Source organism: Chinchilla lanigera, unplaced genomic scaffold, assembly GCF_000276665.1.
Source record: "Chinchilla lanigera isolate Chin_1 unplaced genomic scaffold, ChiLan1.0 scaffold00110, whole genome shotgun sequence".
In the NCBI taxonomy this organism is placed as follows: Eukaryota; Metazoa; Chordata; class Mammalia; order Rodentia; family Chinchillidae; genus Chinchilla; species Chinchilla lanigera.
In genome coordinates, this window is record NW_004955511.1 from 3,142,123 (window position 1) to 3,163,310 (window position 21,188).

The window sequence follows — 21,188 nt, forward strand, 5'->3', positions numbered from 1 at the left end:
TGTGTGTGTGTGTGTGTGTGTGTGTGTGTGCATACTTGTGGCCAGGTATTGCTACTTCTTATGAAGATTTAAGAGTTTTATAATGCTCTGCAGTTACCTATGTAGGATGAAGAAGATACAAGATTTAAACTCAGTTTGGACATGATGAGCAAATTGTGATTTAGTCACACTGTATTATTGTGGATGCATACTTTAGAAATGATAAGGAAAAGATTATAGAGAAAACATTAAAATGTTTTTGTGGTTTTTTTCGTATTGAGAATTGAGAGAAAACATTAGAATGAAATTAGGAGTTTGCTAATTCTTTTTGATATTTTTTAATCTTAAATAAGGCCCCTTTCACTCCTTAGTTGTGTTTTTTCTTTATCTCCAATGCTAAATTACCAATATGAGGAACAAGATGACATTTCCACCGTCAGTCAGATCATCACCTATACTGTTGATGGCTAATCCTTTTTTAAAAGAGCAAAATGATGCTTCTCAAGTAAAACTTGGCTGCCTACTGGTGGGATTTTTGCCATTTACATCTCACAGTCACCTCTTTCTAAGAAAAAAATTTACAACATAGGTGAGTATAGTTGTCTCATGGCTCTTACATGAGATAAGTTTCCCTAAGAGTACATTTTGATTATAGTAGCTTACCTAGCTCCTTGAAAACATGCAGCCATCTGAGCAGTGAAGCTAAAATCAAAAATTCAACATAGATTACTGCACCAAATATAGCAGAAACACTCTTTCTCAGGTCAATGTTTCCTGGGTATCTAAGGCAGGGAGGAAACTATGGAATAAGAAGTATTAATATGGATTCAAGTCTTGAGTCTGTCATGCATTTTTTTCTAGATCCATAGAAGAGTTACTTACCTCCTCCTCAACTGTAAAATAAAAACAATAAAATCTCTGCCACACAATTCACAGAATTGTATTTATAAATAGCGATTATCACTTTCAAGTCACTCAAAATAATTTTTATTTTGAGGTATGCCCTTAACTATGTAGTAGGCTCCTAGAAAAATCATAAAATTAGGAGAAAGCTTATTTGCATGAGCAACTATCTACATTCAGATGAATAAAGGGTATTCAAGGGGCTAGGACTGAAGTCTTGTCCCTCTAAAATGAAGCGGCCTGAAGTCATGTTGAATATCAGAAACTAAAGCATAAGAACCAGGAGTAGAGTATAAAGACACAGAGCTCTCAGGAGACTTCCCCCAGGAGAGCATCTCAAGCTCCTCTTTCCTCAGGAAGAGACAAATTGCCTGTGGGAATTAACTTGGATATTTTTAATATATACCTATCTACTTCTTAATGTATAAATCACAAATGCAATATGTACAATATATTAGAGTTCTAACAATTTCTGTTAAATGTATAGTCAGGCAGCCACTACCCAAATTTCCTCAGTTTTTTGTTGTCAACTTCTTTTGTATGTACTTTCCTGGAAACTACTAAACAATCTTTTGCATGTGTTTGCCTTTGTAAAAATGTCCTTCATTCAAATACTAGAAATGTGGTCTCTGATATTAGCATCTTTTATTTAGCATAAACTTATTTGGGATACAGAAATTTGCTACATATATTTGTAACATTTTTGTTATGGTGTAAATATCAAAAAATGAACTTTATACATTATATGTTTTTCACTCTTGGTTCAGGGCAACTTTTCTTAATCTTGTGTTTGGTGATCATGAGCAAAGTTGACATTTTTGTGTGAACCTAGATTTTTATTTCATTTGAGTAAATACCCAGCAATTGGTTTACTTGGTCATAAGGTGAATATACTAAACTAAGTAAGAACTTTCAACTATTTATGGAAGTGGTTTTACCATTTTCCATTCCCAAGTGTAATGCATTCTATTTAGTTGTAATTTTAAGATTATATTCTATTTAATTATATTATCAATTTACTGTTTCTCAAAGATGCTTCATCTTCCCAGAAAAATCTTTTTATATTATTTTATTTTTATTCATTTAATAACATTTTGACGGACAATAATTGAATATATTTATGATGCATTGTGTGAATTTTTAGTACACATATACAATGTTCTTACAAACTCAGGGCACTTTGGTTATCTATTCTCTCAAATATTTACTACTTATTTACTGTATCCAAAATCTTCTGTTCTATTTTGTTATATAATACAATACTGTTCATGACAGTCACCCCATGGATAATAGATATTTTTTCCTGTTTCTTAAAAATACCTCTCAAAAAGTATTTTAAAAAGAAAAAACCCACAGACTTACCACATTATCACATTTAAAACTCAGGAATGGCTTTTCCCCTATAAAGGGAGCTGATCCATTCTGTTCTCTCTGAGCTCTAAGTCCCTCAAAGACTTAGGATACCTCTCTCAGGATCACAAGCGTGGGCAGTGGTTAAGATTGGTTCTGTGCACGAAGGTAGCTGAGCCTCAAATTGGGAACTTAACCTTTCCAATTTTCAGTTTTTATCAATAAGGAAAATTGTATGCTTTAGATCTAAAATGTGGCCCATAGTTTCATGTGTTCAGAGGTGGGAGTTTTGGAAGTTGATGAGAATGAGAAGGTGTGAACGTCAGTAGTGGGTCAGTGATGACGTCACAACAGAACGGGCTCTGAGAAGGTGGGAACCATTGGAGGAGGGCGATCACTTGCCTTTGGAGGTTATATTTCTTGCTGTGGCTCTGTCTCTTGTCTTTCTGCTTCTGCCCGCTATGAATTGACTATCTTTCCTCTGCAATGCCCTTCCAACGTGCAACTTCCAGGCGGCAGCCGGCTGATCACGGATGAAACTTCTGAAATTGTAAGCCAAAATGAACCTTTCCTTTTCGTTTTAAGGTTCAGGTATTTTGTCCTAGCAAAGAAAGCTGACCAACAGAAAGGATAGAGAATATAATCTCATCATCAAATCATGGCTAAGAATATTATCATACACAATTATATATACATAATATATATGGTATAATACATATAATATATTCTATTATCTATATCTATATCATTTACATTTAGGTATATCACAGAACATTTTTAATATATACAAGGTTTCTGTAAAGTTAAATGTTAATGGTTTTTTTTTCTGGTACCGGGAATCGAACTCACAACCTTGCGCTTGCCAGGCAGGCGCTGTGTCACTGAGCTAAATCCCCAGCCCCCAATGTTTTATTTTTTAAAATTAATGTAGCAGAGGTAACACAGAACATGGAAAATAGTGGTATTCAAACCTGTGTATTTCTCTACATGTACCTGCTCAGTTGCAGCTGAGACATGTGCTAGTTGCAGACAGTGGACTTTAGGAAGAATTGGTGGGAGTAATTTTTTTTTGTCTTTTTGACACAGGGTCTCTCTGTACAGTTCAGGCTGGTTTTGAACTCACTTTGTAGCCCACACTGGCCTAGAACTCCCAGCAATCCCCCTGCCTCAGCCTGCAGAGTGCTGGGATTGCAGGAGCGAGCCATCACGCTAAGCGATGGGAGTAATTTTTATGTGGGTTTGAAGCATATCCATTACCCTCCAGTTGTCTCTCCTGTCTGAGAGTTTGTGAAGACTTCATGGTCTCACAGGTGCAGCTGCAGGTGGAGAAGTCTTCATCAGCACAAGTTTGGGAATAACTGCAAGGAAAAGCTTTCCACTATATTAGGCAGCCTGTGTCAAAATTCTAATGGCCTGTTCCGTAAAAGGAAAAGCAAATAGTAAAATGTATCTGTAAATGAAAAGGACCATGAATAGTTCAAATAACCTTGAAAATGAACAGAGTAAGACTAATACTTCCTGATTTAGACAACAAAAACCAATTAAAAATCAAAACATTTGATATTTCCTGAATGATAGAAGTATAGACTATACTGACCTTCCTGTCACTGAGTCACAAGCCCAACACCCACAATTTAAAGGAGTAAAAGTTTGATTTAGCTTGTAGGTGCAGGAGATAGGGTATGGTTGCCGAGCCATTTGGTTCATGGTGGCAAGTATGCAGAGTGGGGGGACAGTGCCAAAAAGTAAGGGGTGAAGGACAGATATAGACCTATGGCCATTCCTCCGTGATCCACCCAGAAAAGGCAGATTTTTCTTCTTCAATCCATGAGGTGGATCCCAAAGTCAATTAATTCAGTACTCTACCCTACTGGTCACATCTACTACCCATCCCTTGACCAACTGATACTCCACACACATCTCCTTAAACCATACTTAATTCCCAAATAAATGGAGGTTATAATTCCATCTAAGATGATAAAACTATCTTGTGTATGACCAAAAATGAGGAATTCCTTTCCCAAGTTCTCAATAGTTTGAGCATTTTTCAAAAGTCCAAGGTGAAGTCTTTCTGAGACTCAAGACAAGTTCTTAGCTATAAACTTCTATAAACATCAGAAGCAAATTACATAATCCCAAAATAGAATGGCACAGCATAACAATTCCCAACACACACACACACACACACACACACACACACACACACACACACACTGGAATAGATGGATGGAAAAGAATCAGACCAAAATCCCAAGGGCAAACATTAAGTAGTGTAATTTCATCAGACAGCCTATACACATGGTAGTGAGATATAAGTTTGTAGCACCCTACAGCTTGCTGTTTACAGCCCATATAGCCTATCTCCTGGACTGACTTCACTAATGGATTGCAGCTTTCGTCAGTACTGTTCTATGTTCCTGGCACCGCCAACCTCCTGGGGTTTCCGCTGCACCTTTGGATTCATTCCCACATGATACATCACTCTCTCAGGAGCTCCTTTCCCAATATCCCAGGTCTCTTTTGGAAATATGGAAGTATGGTTTTCCGACTTCCTGATTCTTGCGTTCAGAGATGTTTTAAAACCAACATCAAATAATGACACTGATGTAAGTAGAAGCAGGAGCCAGGTGGGCTTGACCAGGGCTGCAGCAGGACCTGAGCACCTGGATGGCTGAGCATGGTGAAACAGATCCCAGGGAGCCAATTCTCTAGAACATTCTTAAGCAGGGTTCCCAGGGACTCTCTTCTCAAATGAAAGGATACTTTGCTCACTTGAGTCTGCAATGGGTGGGGGCTTGCTAATTCCTGCGACACCCTCAAGGCGTCATACTTCTTATCCCCTAAGTACCAAGGGCTTAGTTTGTTTGTAATTGTGCCAATCTCATTAGCAGCCACAACTCCTTTGTTCTCAAGTTTCCACAGGTTCCTTCCAGATGAAAATTTAAGTTTTCAAAGATTTATGTTCTGCCTTTTGCTCTCAAATCTCACCATGAATTTGGCTAAATTCCGCCAGAATGTTAGACTCTGTTGAAATTTTCTCCAATAAATTATAGAGTCAGAGCCCTCGTTCTCAGTCCTTTGAAAATTGTCAAGACATTGGCAAAATGCACGCAAATTTTCTACCAAAGTGTAAATGTGTAACACACATGGCCTGTAGCCCAAATGCTACTGCAATACTTCTCAAGGGAAACTTCCTGTGCCTGACTTTCACTGTCCACAAGGCTACCAGCACTGTAGCTTTCTGAGAGCCCACCACAATCACCCCTCACACTCTTCTTATGATATCCTAGGGCTTCTCCAGTCCACATGTTCAGATGATTCCAAACGCCTCTCAAAACGTTTCCAAAGGCTCCCACACCGTGTGTCGAGGTATAGTCTCAGTAATGGCCCCATTCTCTGGCACCAGTTTTCTGTGTTAGCTTTCTCCTTGCTGGGACCAAACACCCAACACCCACAACTTAATGGAGAAGTTTATTTGTTTATCATTTCTTAAAATCCAGCCTATGGTTCATTGGCTTCAAGGCAGAAATGTCATAACACGATGGGATGGAACAAAACTGCTCAATTAATTGCAAGCAAGAAGCAGAGCAGGAGACCAGTGCACAGAGGTAAGGAGTGAGGGGCCAGACACAGACATTAAAGTTGTTTCTAAATGACACCCCAGACACAGGCAGAAGTGCGCCCTGTCAACCCCCTATTCAGCTCCCAAACCAATTGAATCCCCCTAACTATCACTTCATTTCCCCAGAAATCAGAGGTTAAATTAACTGAATTTTCTGTTTCACTTTCCACATCTGTACCATTAGAATTATAAGAAATTTTCTTATTGAAGCAGATCACTGCAATAAATTAGATCATGTTGAGTGCTTAGTGGGATGTCATTTTAAGAGCAAGAACTCACTAATGTCAACTACTAAGAGAGTACTACTACGGAACCTGCATGACTGTTAGAGCAGTCAATGGATTCCTACTAATAAAGGTATGAGATGATTAAATGCTATAAGGGGCAATTATCATATAATACTAATAAATAAGTACAAAACAAAATGAAATACTCTGTGAGGCTGATGGCTGATGTAGGATGGTGAGAGTGAGATCCAGAAAGACGGTGGGAGAAGAAAAGAAGAGGAAAAGAGAAGACTTATGAGACATACATATGTAGACGGTAGATCAATGTAGCCATTAGCAGAAGACTCCGAGCAGACAATTTACTCTGAGTATATTACAGAGATATGTTTATCCAGTAATTTACCTGGGTTGTACTGGTAAGTGTTACTGAGTAGAAATTTAAATGGATATATCTTTAACACTGCTGTCATTCCTTGAATCCCAGTTTCACACTCTGTAAAAACTCAGTTCATAGAAAGCCCAGGTTAGTAATTTCATAGATTTGTATAGACTAAATTTAAAAGTACTTAAACCCTACATATTCAATGCCCCAAACAAGTAGTGTCTTTAGGATTAGTTCTCCTACTGGTTGCCTTTTCACATATGAAGTTTTAGGACTAAAGTCACCTTAGAGTAAATGTGTCATACATGTGTATCCAAAATAAAAAAATACAATTTACCTAGTTTTAACACATTAGCTGTGAGTAACTTTTATCTAACTCACCCATTTGAGCATATGAAATCACAACTCTGTTCCAACTGTGTATATTACTGCCATTACAGAGCCTATGAGTGACCCCTTATTCATTATGTGGACAGAGGCAGAAAACTCTACAAATCAGTACTCAAGAAGATAAAAGCTATAATCAAAATAAATATAAAGTGTTACTCAATCACCACGAACATGTTCAGAATATTTCAGGACATTCTAGTGATCTTGAAGTTTTTCCTTGTGAGTATTCTGTGGAGACAAACACATACAATTATGCTTCTAGATGCAATAATTTCTCAAAATATTTAATTTGTCTTCTCTTCACACAAGAGGCGTGACTTAAACATTGACCATTAAAAACTTGAGCTCTATGAAATGTGCTGTCAAGAATACGAGGAGATATGCTACAGATAGGAAGAAAACACTTGCAAAAGATGTGTCTGATAAATGACAATTATCCAAAGGTTTTAAAGAGCTCACAAGACAAAAATGAAAAAAAAAAACCAAAATACTTGTTCAACTAACTCCTACCCTAATGCCCTGCTCTGATATAATAATGAATATAGAGCTACTTTGAAAAGCATAAAAGATCCTCAGATCAGGAAACCTGAGCCATTATTTTCCATTTTTCTGTTTGATCTCCATCTGATTACTGTCCTAGAACTCATACCTACCATCGTCATTTTTATATCCTTTATTGATATTAGTTATTCACGAGGCTTTGTTCTCTTGGTTTCATTTAGTCATTTTCCCACAATTTCTATTATTTATTTGAACAGATTTTTGTTACTCATCTTTAGAATGGTAAACACTTTCAAACACTAATTAGAAAAAATTTTTAAAAAGCAAACTAATGTAAACGTACTCCATGTGCATGAATCAGAAATCTTTCAGATGACCACACTGTAATGCCATATGATCTGAATTAAAACGGAAACAGACTTTTACTTGCATAAATAAAGACAAGCAGACATTATGTATATCTAAAATGTGGATTAGGAAAAGTGGTAGACTGTACAAGTACTTATTAAAAAACTGTTCAAAGTGAGATCATGAATCCTTTTATGACTTTCTCTAATATTTAATAAAGAAACAGTGGATGGGAAAAAAAACATACAAGTTAATGCACCAAATTATGACATCAGCAAGCTGGCCCACAGGTTCATCATCAGCTGTTTCTTGTGGAAGTTGTAGAGATAAAATAATAAAGCATATATGCTCTTTAAAGCAAATTTTACTGTATGATGCTTTTTATTCTACCTGGAAGATATGAAAAAGGGGAATAGCTGGGTCAAATGGAACCTCTAGTTTCAGTTTTCTGAGGAATCTCCCACTGATTTCCACAGTGGTTGCACCAGTTTACACTCCCACTCATGGTGGAGAAGGGTTCCTTTTTCCCTGCAGCCTTGCCAGCATTTGTTGTTGGTTAATTTATTGATGATAGTCGTTCTTTCTGGGGTGAGACGGAATCCCAGTGTTTTAATTTATATCTCTTGAATGACTAGTGATGTTGAACATTTTTTCATATATTTATTTACCATTAGTGCTTTTCATCTGAGAAGTGTCTATTTATTGCAGATGCCTATTTTTGAATTGGGCCTTTAAATTTGGAGGTCTGATTTTTTTGAGTTCTTTGTATATTCTGGATATTAGTCTTTTGTCTGAGGAACAGCTGGCATCAAACCACAGTGACACATGCACACCCATGTTTATGGCAGCACTAGTAATAGCTAACTCTTGGAAACAAGCCAAATGCCCATCAACTGATGAATGGATAAAGAAGATGTTTTCCTTTTAATACAGTGCAGTAATACTCAGCCATAAGTAAGGATAAACTTCAGATAATTCTAGGTGTGACACTTGTGTTCAGATATTACATGGTTTCTCTGGTGTGAGAAACTGAAAATATAAGTAAGGACCAAAATGCATAATCAGTTTTGTGAAAAAGGAAGAAAATTTTCAAATAAGAAAAGGAATTAGGGAGGAGGAGGGCAGATGGAAGGAAAGAAGGAAAAAAGAGAAAAGAAAAACTGGAAACAAAGCTTTTGTAAATAAGGAGAGGAAGAGGGTTTGAAGGAAGGGGAAGGGAATGGAAAAAAGAAGAATCAAAATACATACAGGTACACATTTTCTACGATGAATGTGATCATCATGTATATCTAAAATGTACCAACAAAATTAATAAATAAAAAGTAAACATTGCTCTAACCAATGTATTTTTCTATGCAAAAATAAAACTCAATATTAAAATCAAAATTAAGAAATATTTCCCCCATAAGTCCTTATGCAAATGTTTATAAAAATTTTGTGGTTCTATTTTTCATATTTTCTTATTCTTTCATTTGAATTTTTTATTAGTACATGATTGGAGTAGGTAATAATTACATTTGTTGTGGGGAATTGGTGCATGGACATAATACATTCTTTCACCTTCCTCTCTACTTCCCTTTCTTGCCAAGATTGCATTTGTTTAATTTTCTTACAAGCCCTTATAAGATTAATTATCACACATACAGATTAACAACCACATTAATAGAACTAAAAATGTATAAAACACGTAAGACAATTATACTAAATCAAGATACACTTTTAGATACATTGTCCGTGCTGGATTATGATAATTTTTTCCCTCTCTTTTTATCTATTATTGATCTTTTACATCGTAGTTCATTTATATATTGAGTCTCCCTTGTAAGAGAAACCATGTGATATTTAAGTTTGTGTGTTTGATATACTCCACTTAACATTATGGTCTCAAGGTTGAAACTGTCAAAAATAAGAGCTACCAGCTGCATTTCGAGAGTCAGTGGTTAATCTGTAAGCATCATTAACTTGGAAGAGCAGTGACAAGATGGAATTGCTGATTCATACAAGCATGAGGGAATATAGAATGGACTCTATTATTGAAAGAAAGAAGATATGAAGGGTAAATATTGTATTTCTCTGATCATATAATACAGGGGTGGAAACAATATGTTGATTTCCAAGGATGGGGAAAGTCCAGAGGGGATGACCATACAGAGGATATAAAAGGGCCATTTTAGAATGATGGACTTATTTTCTTAATGACCACTGAACACAACATATGCAAGTCAAATTCCATAAAGTCACACCTCAAAGAGTGAAAAAAAATTGACCCACCCAGGAGTCCAGTGGAAACCCGGGGAACAGAGACTGTGACAAAATGATCCAACTGCGTTACAAATGTATGACCTAACTTCCCTGAAAGGAGAGGGGAAAAAGAACCTGACTATGGTAGCAGTGGAAAAGTATTTGCCGATTGAAGATGACTGTAAAGCTAAAAATAATGGAAATTATACAAACCTACTGGACTAGTTGGGTTATCTTCATGCTTGGGATAGTCTCTCAGTGTTAAAATTCTCAAATCAGTCGCATCTGTATTGACCTTTATTATCCAAAGGTTCCAGGAAATCAGCATATAGATCTTTCACTGGGCCATTCATCCTGTTACAGTAAACATTGTTCACAAATGCCAGAACATTTCTTTAAATCTGAAAGCATAAAATCGAACAATTATGAAACGCAATGGCTACAACTCTTCGTACCAGGAGAAACCAGGTGATGAGGACAGAAGTCAGTGCTGCCTTACGACCGCCCTGCAGCCCCACCCTGGGCACTGTCCGTATTCAGGTCACAAAGCACAAACTCTGAGAGGCTGATGTCTCCGCCTGTGTGGACACAGGCACATTCCCGCTGGAAGGTTTTCTATAATATTCAGCTCCTTGCTGATCGAGTTTAAAAACATGAAGAATGTGCGTCATATTGGAACATTGACCACACTTGATGTTTACTACTGATCAACATTTTCATGTGTAAATTGCACTTAGACACGTAGGATGACTTTGGTTAACTGTATAATTAGTATTTCTATAGCAATTTCTCAGCTCTAACTAGGTCTGAATCCATTAATTAATTCATATTGATGTGTCTTGATGAATCAGTAGGCAGTTCTTATTTGGTATTAGCTGCTATTTGATGAGACATCATTTCTAAGTACCAGTTATGAGAATTGAAAGGACCCATTTGGTGATGGGATTCCCAGGCACCCATTTTGCATACAAATGAAAAGCGTGAGGAGTGAGTGCTGATAGAGAAAGAAACACTTCGGTGAGGCAGATGGGCAGGGTTTGTGGGGCGCGCTGTGCGTTTTTGAAGAGTGTTTTTGTTCTGCATGACTCACAGTCATCATCTGTGGGCAAAGGTTCCGCGTAATGTGCCACCTGAATGCAAAACTTAACCATTGTAGTTTTCCATTGGGTAAGCTTTTACTGAGAGTGTGCGATGAGAGAGATCACCAGGTGCTGGTGATTGTGTTGTGAACAACATGAAGTCCCCGCTCTTCTGAAGTTCAAGTCTAACTGAACTTCATGAAGGAATGAAGGAGAAAGAAAGGGTGAGGTAAACCACAGGTGAGTGTGATAAGGGCGATGAGGAATGCTGTAGGATGAGGTGACCATGCGGTGGGTAGAGAGAGACCAGTTCAGACAGATGGGCCCAGAAGGATTCTGCCAGAGTAACATTTAAACGGAGATCTGAATGGAGCGAGACATTGTGCATGTAGAACGGCAAGGGCTAAGGGTGTGTGGTCGGAGCTTGGTTGGAGATGCGATGACACAGAAGATAGTCAGTGATGAAGGTGATCGTGGCAAGTTGGAAACAGATGAGAGATGCTGGAACTCAAGTGAAAATTAATGGGCAGCATGAACAATCCAAAACACTTTTAGACAGAAAAGTATGCATAGTTACTGGTTTTTCATTAATTCTTAGATAGCGGGAATACTGATAGTAATGAATGCCTCGATATTTTTGTGCTTTTCTGATGTAAATAGCCCTTAGTTACTGCAGGCTGATCAGGCCCATGATCTCCCAAGTGAGTGGATGGTGAAGGCTTGAAGAAATGAGAGAACTGAAATGATTTCAGGGCTCCAGGAGCGCCCAGCTCTCTTACAGTTTTCGATATTCTCTGGGTAGCCTGTATTGATTAGGTTTTCAAACAAAGCGGGGGATACTCAAGAAAATGTGGGAATCTGAGCAGAACCCACAATTGGGAGAATTTTCCCAAGTAGTAAATTATGTCAATCAGGAGAACTACCTTATCTTTAGGTTGGCATTTATTGTAGGAGCGTGGAGCCTGCAGCTGCAGTCTCCTTGTAGTTAAAAGGGGTTGGAGTCAGATGTCCTCAGCTGTGGCCTTACCCTGTCCTTTGAAGAGTCACAGCTTCACAGGCCAATACACGTTTCAGGGTGACCAGGGACTCACAGAGGTTTACTTACTATGAGTCCACTGCCTATCTTCAGATGAGGTGCCTAAGCTTCAGACAACTCACGGGTAAACAGGGAAAGCCAATTGGTTAATATTAAATCCAGCTCAGAGCCACTTTGTAGTGGTCTCCAACACTGGTGCTCTGGATATTTTATCCTTTTGGAAATTAAATGCCTAAAATGACAAAATAAACATTTGAACATTTGTGCATGTAGAACGGCAAGGGCTAAGGGTGAACATTTTGGGTGTATACAATGACTCAATAATTAGAAATATGAGTTCATATGGGATTCCAGCCTTATACCAAGAAAACACACTTTCATTTTGTAATATAACATGTTTTTTTCCCCCCAGTTAGGACTCTTATCTTGGTAGTCAAAGAAGAGTTACTAATTATTAGACAAAATTTATATTTTAATACACAAATATTACATTGTAAATATTAGCAGCTGCATCAGCCCAGGCTTGCCAGTGAGACAGAATGAATAGGATGACTAGAGACACCCAAGAGGAGATTCAGGATGGACATCAACTCCTGCAGTTGTGGAAGCTGATGGAAGGCCATGCTATGTTCCCTGAAAATGCAGACCCAGGGAGGCTGGGGATGTAGCTCTGTCTGAGTCAGAGGCCTGAACCTGGGGAGAGTGAGGAGTGCCAGGTGTGGTCGGGACTGAGGCTCAAGAGGCTGCAGCTCTGAGATGCAAGAGGGAGAGAAGATGGCGTTTCCGGTTAAAGGAGAGAGAGACCTTCGATGTGCCCTCTCTCCACCTCTGAATTCTGTGCCAGGAAACCCGCAGTGGATTGGAAGATGGCCACATGCACTGAGTGCAGATTTCTATTCACCAGAGCGATGAACATATTGAAATATTTATAAATACCCTAGTAGAAATAGACATAAATATGTTTAACGTGTGGGTTTGCCCTAAACCCGGGAAACATGCTATATAGAATTAACTGTCACAAATATCCATACTATAATTAATCCTGGAAAGTTCTTCCCCAATTTCTGTAGGATAACACCAGTCACTCTCTCAGTTCACTGTGAAATCTAGAACACTGTGTTTGAAACAGAGCAGAAAGGGACAGATCTTCAAATGAGTTATTAAATGGATGTTAGACTACAGATAGTCCTTAGGGGACTTCTGAATGCAGTTTTTTAATTGGGTTTCTCTGTACCCCGGTTTTACAAAGATTTGCACTTATATTTTATATATATGTCATATGATTTACTACCTCAATTAGATCCCGAGATATCTTACTCATGTACAAATGTTATATTAGCACATATTGGTTTTTTATATAAAAGCAGGCATACAGATTAAGGGTTTCACTCCAGGCACTGCAATGCAATGTGGGCCTTAAAATAAAAATCTGTTCATGAAGATTAGAGATAGCTGCCAGTAGATATTGTCATCCTGTACCAGTAAAATCAAGATCCTAGTGCTTATTTCACCTTCAGAATAATTTTTGTGAATGCACTCTTGACCTCCTTGTTCCTCAGGCTGTAGACCATGGGGTTCAGCATGGGGATGACCATGGTGTAGAACACAGATGAGATTTTGTCCGTGTCCATGGAGTGGCTGGAGCTGGGCTGCAGGTACATGAAGATAACAGTCCCGTAGAAGATGGAGACTGCGGTGAGGTGGGAGGCACAGGTGGACAGAGCCTTCTGATGTCCTGCCCCTGAGTGCATCCTTAGGATGGAGGCAAAAATGAAGATGTAGGATATCAAGATAACAAGGAGAGCAAAAAAGATATTAAAGCCTACAACATAAAGAACAACCAGCTCTCTAACATGTCTATCAGAGCAAGAAAGAACCATGACTGCTGGAATATCACAGAAAAAGTGATGGACCACATTGTTGTTACAGAAGAAGAGACTGAATGTGTCCCCAACATGGATTGAAGCATTCAGGAAGCCACAGATGTAGGATCCTATGATAAGACATGAACACACACGTGTGGTCATGGTGGTGGGATAATGCAGGGGCTGGCACACCGCTGCATAGCGGTCATAGGCCATGGAAGACAAGAGGTAACTTTCCACAGTAGCAAAGGCTACAAAGAAGAACATCTGAGCAGCACAAGCATTGTAGGACATGACCTGGTCTCCTGTTAGCAGCCCAGCCATGACTGTGGGAGTGACAGCAGAAGAGTATCCAAAGTCCACCAGAGACAGGTTACCGAGGAAGAAGTACATGGGGGTGTGCAGACGAGAGTCCAGCAGGATCAGCAGGATCATCCCCAGGTTCCCAAGCACGGTGATGGTGTAGATGAGGAGGAAGGTTATGAGGAGGGGAAGCTGCAGGCGTGGGTCGTCGGTCAGTCCCAGCAGGAGGAACTCCGTCACCTCTGTCCTGTTCTCCATCAGTGTAGTCTGAGAATCAGTACTGTAGATGGTCTTTACTAATGCTAGAAAGGAGAAGCATCATACACTGAACTGTAACTGGAAAACATGAAGTAGTATTCTGTCCTTATAACAACACATTGTACTTCAAGATTCTTTCAGAAAAATGCATGGGGTGGGACACCAAATGTCGTCCTTTAAATATACACAGTGCACATGATGTTGCTTCTGAAGACTCTTAATGGGTCCTCCATCAAATTTTTAAATGTTTATGTATTTATAAACTGAGGGCTAAATAATTTTAAAACTTAATGAAAATTCCCTGTTTGCCTGAACTAATATGCTACTTTCCTTCTGAACACAGTCAAGGCTGTGGTTTCTATGTCGCGTTCCCACAAAGCACTCCTGCAGGCGCGTCAAAGGGGGATTCACCGTCTCCTGCCCCAGTGGTCTGTGTTGGATTGCTTCTTCTATATGGGTAAATTGTGGATCACATGACATTGAGCAATTCCTTCATATTTACAAAAGTATTACTTAAAAATCTCTCCTCTGGGCCCACGCCAGAATTTAGAAATTCATTCCAAGGATTCCTACGTTTAATGGTGAATGTAAATTGAATGTAACTCATTTGAAGATCTGTCCCTTTCTGCTCTGTTTCAAACACAGTGTTCTAGATTTCACAGTGAACTGAGAGAGTGACCGGTGTTTGTGATGTTTTCACTAAAGTTTTTATGTAATTGGAGAGAAAGTAAAAAAACATACAAAGGCCAAAAATCAAAAGGACCCTGCTTTCATCTACAAAATGTCCTAAATGAGTGGGCCAACTCTGAATCACACTGCAACCTATTCAACATATTCACATGCTTATTACTTACTCCCTGCACTCCTACACATGCTGCATCAGGTGGCTAAAACCATGGACTTTTGATTAGGTTGAAAATGAGTTTAGCACCTGAATCCCGGCATCACATTTCTCCCCGTTCCCTCCCTCCCTTGCCTCTTTCTTTACCTTCATAAGTCACCTAGGGAGGTGACTCAGACCTGGTCTGATATGACCTGATCTCATATGACCTGAAACTTGAAGGCTCAAGCCATCCTCCAGCCTCAGCTCCTGAGTAGCTGGGACCATGGGCATGTGGTACTACGCTTGCACACTTTATTTGAATTGGTGCCTTTGGAAGGATTTTCATCCCAAACTTCCTGCTATTCTCTACCATGTTTCTTCTAAATCTTTTGCAAATTCAACCATGATCCTGACACATTCATAACTGTGTAGGCCAACCTTGAACACGCTGATGACTTTAGCAAATGCCAACAGGAAAAGCTTTACTTATTAATGTGTTTATGTGTGTATTGATTGGGCTGGGGATTTAGCTCAGCGGCACAGCGCCTGCCTCGCAAGTGGAAGGTGGTGAGTTCGATTCCTGGTACTGGAAAAAAAAATGTATGTATTGGTATGTAATATAGTTAGTAATATTGGTGTTATTTTTGCTTTGTTATCAAGAAAATTTGAGTAATTATTTTTCTCTAAAATTGCATATGAAAGACACACAAGAATCAAGATTGGAATCCATCTGAAACAATAATACACACTTCTGCCACATATTGTCAGCATGAGTAAATGTAGTAACAATCTAAATGACGTTGTGGGGAAAGATTGAAATGAGTTCAGAACATGTTAATCCACTTAGGACCTTTTATAGTTTAAAGAAGGAGCTGTTGGCTGTTCTAGGGTTTTGTACATTTGTTTTTGTTTGTTCACCTCTAGTGGGAGTTAAATATGTAGTGAAAAAATATATAGTGATTAGAAGAGCTTCTGGTAGTCAGTGTCACAAGCCTTATTTTTTGTTTATATTTTTGGGGAGATGAACATGAATTGTCGTGGTGGTCCACTGCCTCTCCAGAAATTCCGACACTCACACAATAGGCTCACCTGAATTTTAGACAAGTGTTGAAACTGGTTTTTTTCTCTCTCTAGAGTTATTAAATATAGAATATACAAGCTTACCAGTTTGGTAGAGGAGGTAGAAGAGTCAGTTCCTAACAGTGAGTCAGAATCATACTCTCAGACATGGAATATTGTCGTATTCTGTCCCAGGAGTTCTCGGCCAGGTTGTGGTCCAAAGTTTCCAACTTCTGTAGCACAGTGCAAAATAAAATAGAAGAAAGAACAATAATGTGGATCGAGTTCTGAATCTCCCAGGGATTTTTTCTGTTTCCTGGAATACTTCATGTCTCTTTAAAAAATACACCTTTATACAAGCCAAAGGTTGAATCTACAAATAACAAGTAAGACCAGCCCCCTACAAGGCATTTCATGAAGACAGCCTCAGTGAAGGTCAGTCAGTGTGATTCTCATCACCGAGACTGTTCCCTGACCAGGTCTGCAGGCTCCTAACAAATCCTCGGGTCACGGGATGGCCTGTGTGCCCTAGAATGAGCACCACTAGCTGAATGAATAATGACTGGGGAAGCAAGGCCGGCAGAGCTGTGCTTCTCAAACAGCATAAGGCTGAGCTACAGCAGGCTTTCAGACTCTAATCACCAGGCTCTGGAGAGAACTGTACAGACTTGGAGACCCCTGGAGTTTTCCCCTGAGACACTATCTATGGCTCCACATCCTGCCTTCCGAGGGAAGAAGCAATTAAACTGCCTTTGGGGATCAAGAAGGTGCATAAATGTTTTTGTAGTATTTGGTATTGCTTGTTTCTTTTTAGACCTTCTAGTTGATTCCTACATACCGTAATACCCACACGGTTTTAGTGAATAGGTCAGTGTAGTCATGTAACCATCACTACAGACCCTTAAATCGATGTACCGAAGTTCCTCTCTGATTCATTCTGGCTCACATAGCACCTCTTGGGTGCAGTGAACTGCTTGGATCCAAGTAATTTCCCCCTGTGAGAATGTCCCTAGGCATCCTACACTATGAGGTCCCCGAGTCTGCCATTTTCCTCTGTCACTGTCTCCTAAGAGAACGTGCGATACTTTTCCTTGATGCGCTGATCATCATTTAAAGATTTTACTGGTGTACATTTACAAAGCAGCACAGTGATGCTCGTTTTGGGGAATCAGTGCTTGTGTAGCACAGCTGGATCATCTTCAGTCTGTTTCCCCTCCCTTGTTTTCCTCACCTCTCCCCTCTCTCCAAGAGTGATAATGCAATCTTTTCATTGCAGAGTAGTATTCCACTGTGTGGATATTGCAAACCATTTTTTCCCTTTGCTGATAAGGCATGTTGGTTTTAGTTTATGGTATTATAATTAAGGCAGATGTAAACATCTGCAGATAGATTTTTCTTTGTGCATAGATTTTTAATTCATAGTAGTAAGTCGCTAGCAGTCAGATTGATTTTCCAATGTTATGTGTCGGTTTACTTGAATTAGAAATGGCCAAATTATTTTCTGTAGAGGTCTTTCAAGTTCGAACTTCCCTAACTCATCCAGTCAGATTGATTCACATATTTATCAACAGTTTGTGTTTTTAAATTTTTCAATTATTAGTTTGGGTCAATTAGTCTTTGTTGTGGTCATTCTCTATCACATTTTAAGAAACCTCTTTAATAAATTCTATTTTGTTCTTACACACTCAGCTGTGTTGCCTTCCTATTCCTGCCCTAGAAATGCTTTTCTGCATGAAGGGAGAGTATCCTTTTCATTGTACCATGGCCTCCATTCCCACTCCCATTCCGACTTTCCACATACTCCCCAGGGCAGGCAAGGTGGGCAATGGGCATTTGTTTCATGCATCTCTGTGGCTTCAGCTGAATCCAAGTAAGGACTTCATCGTGCTAGACCTCACCATGTCTTTCATAACGGAGGGGGAAACACTATTTTGTTATCCTCATAGGGCTACTCTACAACAAATACACAAAGCACCACACAGATTCTGCCACATGGCAGGAGTTTCAGCATTAAATATTGCCCACATCATTTATAAAATTTGAAACAGCATGGGTCCCAGAAATAGGGTTATCAAAATAATCCCTCTGTTTCTCCTTGTGCCCTATTTCATTCAGGCAGGTAGGGGACGCTGTACTGGGGGAAGACTGTTAGGTTGTTTGGAGCACACACAACCCTCCTGTTGTCCTCTCGTCTATGCTGGTGTCACCTGTCTTCCTGTCCAGCAATGGCTGCTCTAGATGCCCTATCAGTGGTGCCTGTAGCAGCACTTGTAGGGGACCCTCTTACCCGTCCAACTCCTGTCACTCAAGTGTAAAGCAGACCCATTAGAGACTCAGTCGTGTACTGCAGCATCAGATCTAATACCTGACATCTCTAGTTATGACCTGCTATGTCAGTGGCATTGTGATTGTAGTTAAAGAAAAGATAGCAAGATAAGAATATAAGTGTTTTATTTGCCTGGTCCTGACAGGACATCTACTAAGTCCTTATAGGACAGAGGTAGGAAAAATGGTACCTCAGGGTATTTCAAGGGCCTGTTATCCTACAGAAATATTGCAAATACAAAAAAAACAGAATAAATTTTGTTAGGACTCTGAGAAATTGTCAAGCATCTACAGAAAATAGATGAAAAATCCATTTTTCAACTAAGATAAAATTGCTTTAACACAACATATCTGTGAAACTGCAAGCTGACCCCAGGGAAAGGAGTCACTGCATCAGAGAAAACAAAGGGAAAGAAAATGCTTTTAAACTGTTTTGGCCAGTTTACTAAATAAACAGCTCGAGCCACAGCAAGAAATCACAATATAGCCTTGGAGAGGGCAACGTTTCATATTGTAACATTAGAAAAGTCAAATTTCTAGCACCAATATGAGATACATGAAGAAGACAAAGTATGTTTAATTTAAAAAGAGAGAAATTGATCGTCACTAAGTGGAAGATGCACATACTTTATACATAGAACTTGAGGAGTCCAGATCAACTTCCTTAAATATGTGCAAAGATGTTAAGGAAGTTTCCAATAAAAAAGTAGAATTAAATTTAGCTTTTGACGACTTCCCCTATTATTTTCTCTCCATTCTCTTTGCTTACTCTGCTTTAATCTTGTTTCTTTCATTGTGCTTACAGTTTTGATATTTTAATGTTAACTCCTTAAGAATTCAAGATAGTTTCTTCATTTAAAATAATCTCTATTTTTATAAGTTTTAGATGAACCCATTTTTTCTTCCTAGGACAGAAATTGTATATTTTGTTTTTATGTTCATTTTCCCCAAACCACCATATCATTTTCCTTTTCTATTATTTTTTATTTTAAAAATTAAAAAGCAACAAAACAACAATGATGACACCATCAAAACAACACAAAAAGAACACAAATGATGTACTACTTCAAAACAAAATGATAGGAAGTAACAATGATCGCTACATTCCATGCTGTTTTCTTCAATGAAGTTGCTCAGTCCACCAGACATAAGAATGTAAGATTGATCACACAATCAAAGACACTAACAAGTAATTAAAAAAGACAACAACATTGGAAATGATGCAGAGCTTCACCAAGGAAGACAGTAAGAGTTCAGTAATGGTTCTTGTACTGCATATTGTTGTTTTCAGATCAGTCATTCTGATTACCAGATTCAAGTGTGCCAAACTGGTCAAGAAAAAAGAGTTTTAAGCATTGACTCTTCCTTTCAATAAACCACACACATCAGCAATACATCCAGCTATCCTTATATATATATATGAATATTGTTTTTTCATTTAGGAAAGCCCAAAATAACATCCCCCAAAAAAACAAATGCATAAACAAAACAGCATAGAGAATAATAAAAATGATGCAGAATTTCAAAAGATGGTTATAGGATATTAACAATGGCTGTTATAGTACATAATGTCATCTTCAAAATGGTTACACATATAACCAGATACAGGCATGCAAGATTGACCAAACAATTACATATTAATGAGTCCTTCAAAAAAACATCAGAGGGCTGGGGTTTAGCTCAGCAGCACAGCGCCTACCAGGCAAGCGCGAGGTCGTGAGTTTGATCTCTGGTACCAAAAATAAAACCAAAAAAAAAAAAAATCAGAAATTAGTAGAACAATTATCTTCTCTATCTTGTGTATATATATATATATACACAGATTTTTCCTCTTCCTTCGTTTTCCTTTCCCTTCCTTTATCCCAGTTGCTTCTTCCTATTTGAGTAGCTTCTTTTTCCTTTCACAATATCTATTGTACCTTTCAGATTTTATCTACTCTTTCATGTTCTTATAGTAGGGAGGAAATATGATGTTTACACATGTGAATCTGATTTATTTTTCTAGTAAGTACGGTGTCTAGTTGCACCCATTTACCTATAAAAGCCTCACCTTTTTTACCCATTCTTCATTGGAGGGACATTTGGGTTATTTCCAAGATTTAGCTATTACAAATTGAGCAGCTATAAACATGGGTGCACGTATATTGCTGTGGTATGATCTTTTCAGTTCTTCTGGAAAAATACCTAGGAAAGGTTGAATGGGACCTCTAATCCTAGTTTATTGAGGAATCTCCAGACTTATTTCCACAGTGGTTGTGCCAGTCTTTATTAAAGAGGCAATCTTTCGTCCAGTGAACATGTTTGGCCCTCTGTTAACGATAAGGTGGCTGAATGTCTTTGTGGTTGTGTCTGCATCTTCTAGTCTGTTCCATTGATCTTCAGGTCTGTTTTTTGCTAATACATACTGATTTTATCGCAGTAGCTTTGTAGTATAATTTCAAATTAGGGATTGTCCAGAAGATCTAAAAACATCATATCACAGTGATGTATGTGCACC

The 21,188-nt window shown here is 38.6% G+C and overlaps 3 protein-coding genes across 5 annotated transcripts in view; 1 reads left to right on the forward strand and 2 right to left on the reverse strand.

Moving 5' to 3' along the window:
* Positions 1-2,506, reverse strand: part of LOC102027664 (olfactory receptor 5B2-like) — a gene marked incomplete in the record, with an annotated part of 4,860 nt that extends 2,354 nt beyond the window's left edge. Inside the window, 2 exon segments of the mRNA XM_005408027.2 lie at positions 644-681; positions 2,245-2,506. Coding sequence (XP_005408084.2) covers positions 644-681; positions 2,245-2,249 — 43 coding nt within the window.
* A 106-nt stretch (positions 2,507-2,612) lies between these two features.
* The window catches only part of LOC102028004 (olfactory receptor 5B2-like), a 31,364-nt gene continuing 12,788 nt past the window's right edge, over positions 2,613-21,188 (forward strand). The window contains exons 1-2 of one of the 3 annotated variants that reach the window (XR_001231685.1): positions 2,613-2,782; positions 16,562-17,123. Coding sequence is in view for 1 of the 3 variants with exons in the window: in XM_013506390.1 (XP_013361844.1) it covers positions 5,774-5,840 (67 nt within the window). In the remaining 2 variants the exon portion in view is untranslated. Of the gene's footprint in view, positions 2,783-5,732; positions 5,841-16,561; positions 17,124-21,188 lie in introns of those variants that run through there. The other 2 variants (XM_013506390.1, XM_013506391.1) reach the window with 2 other exon arrangements.
* LOC106146262 (olfactory receptor 5B3-like) lies at positions 13,561-14,484 on the reverse strand. The gene has a single exon (XM_013506392.1). It carries the CDS (start codon positions 14,482-14,484, stop codon positions 13,561-13,563), a length of 924 nt encoding a protein of 307 aa, XP_013361846.1.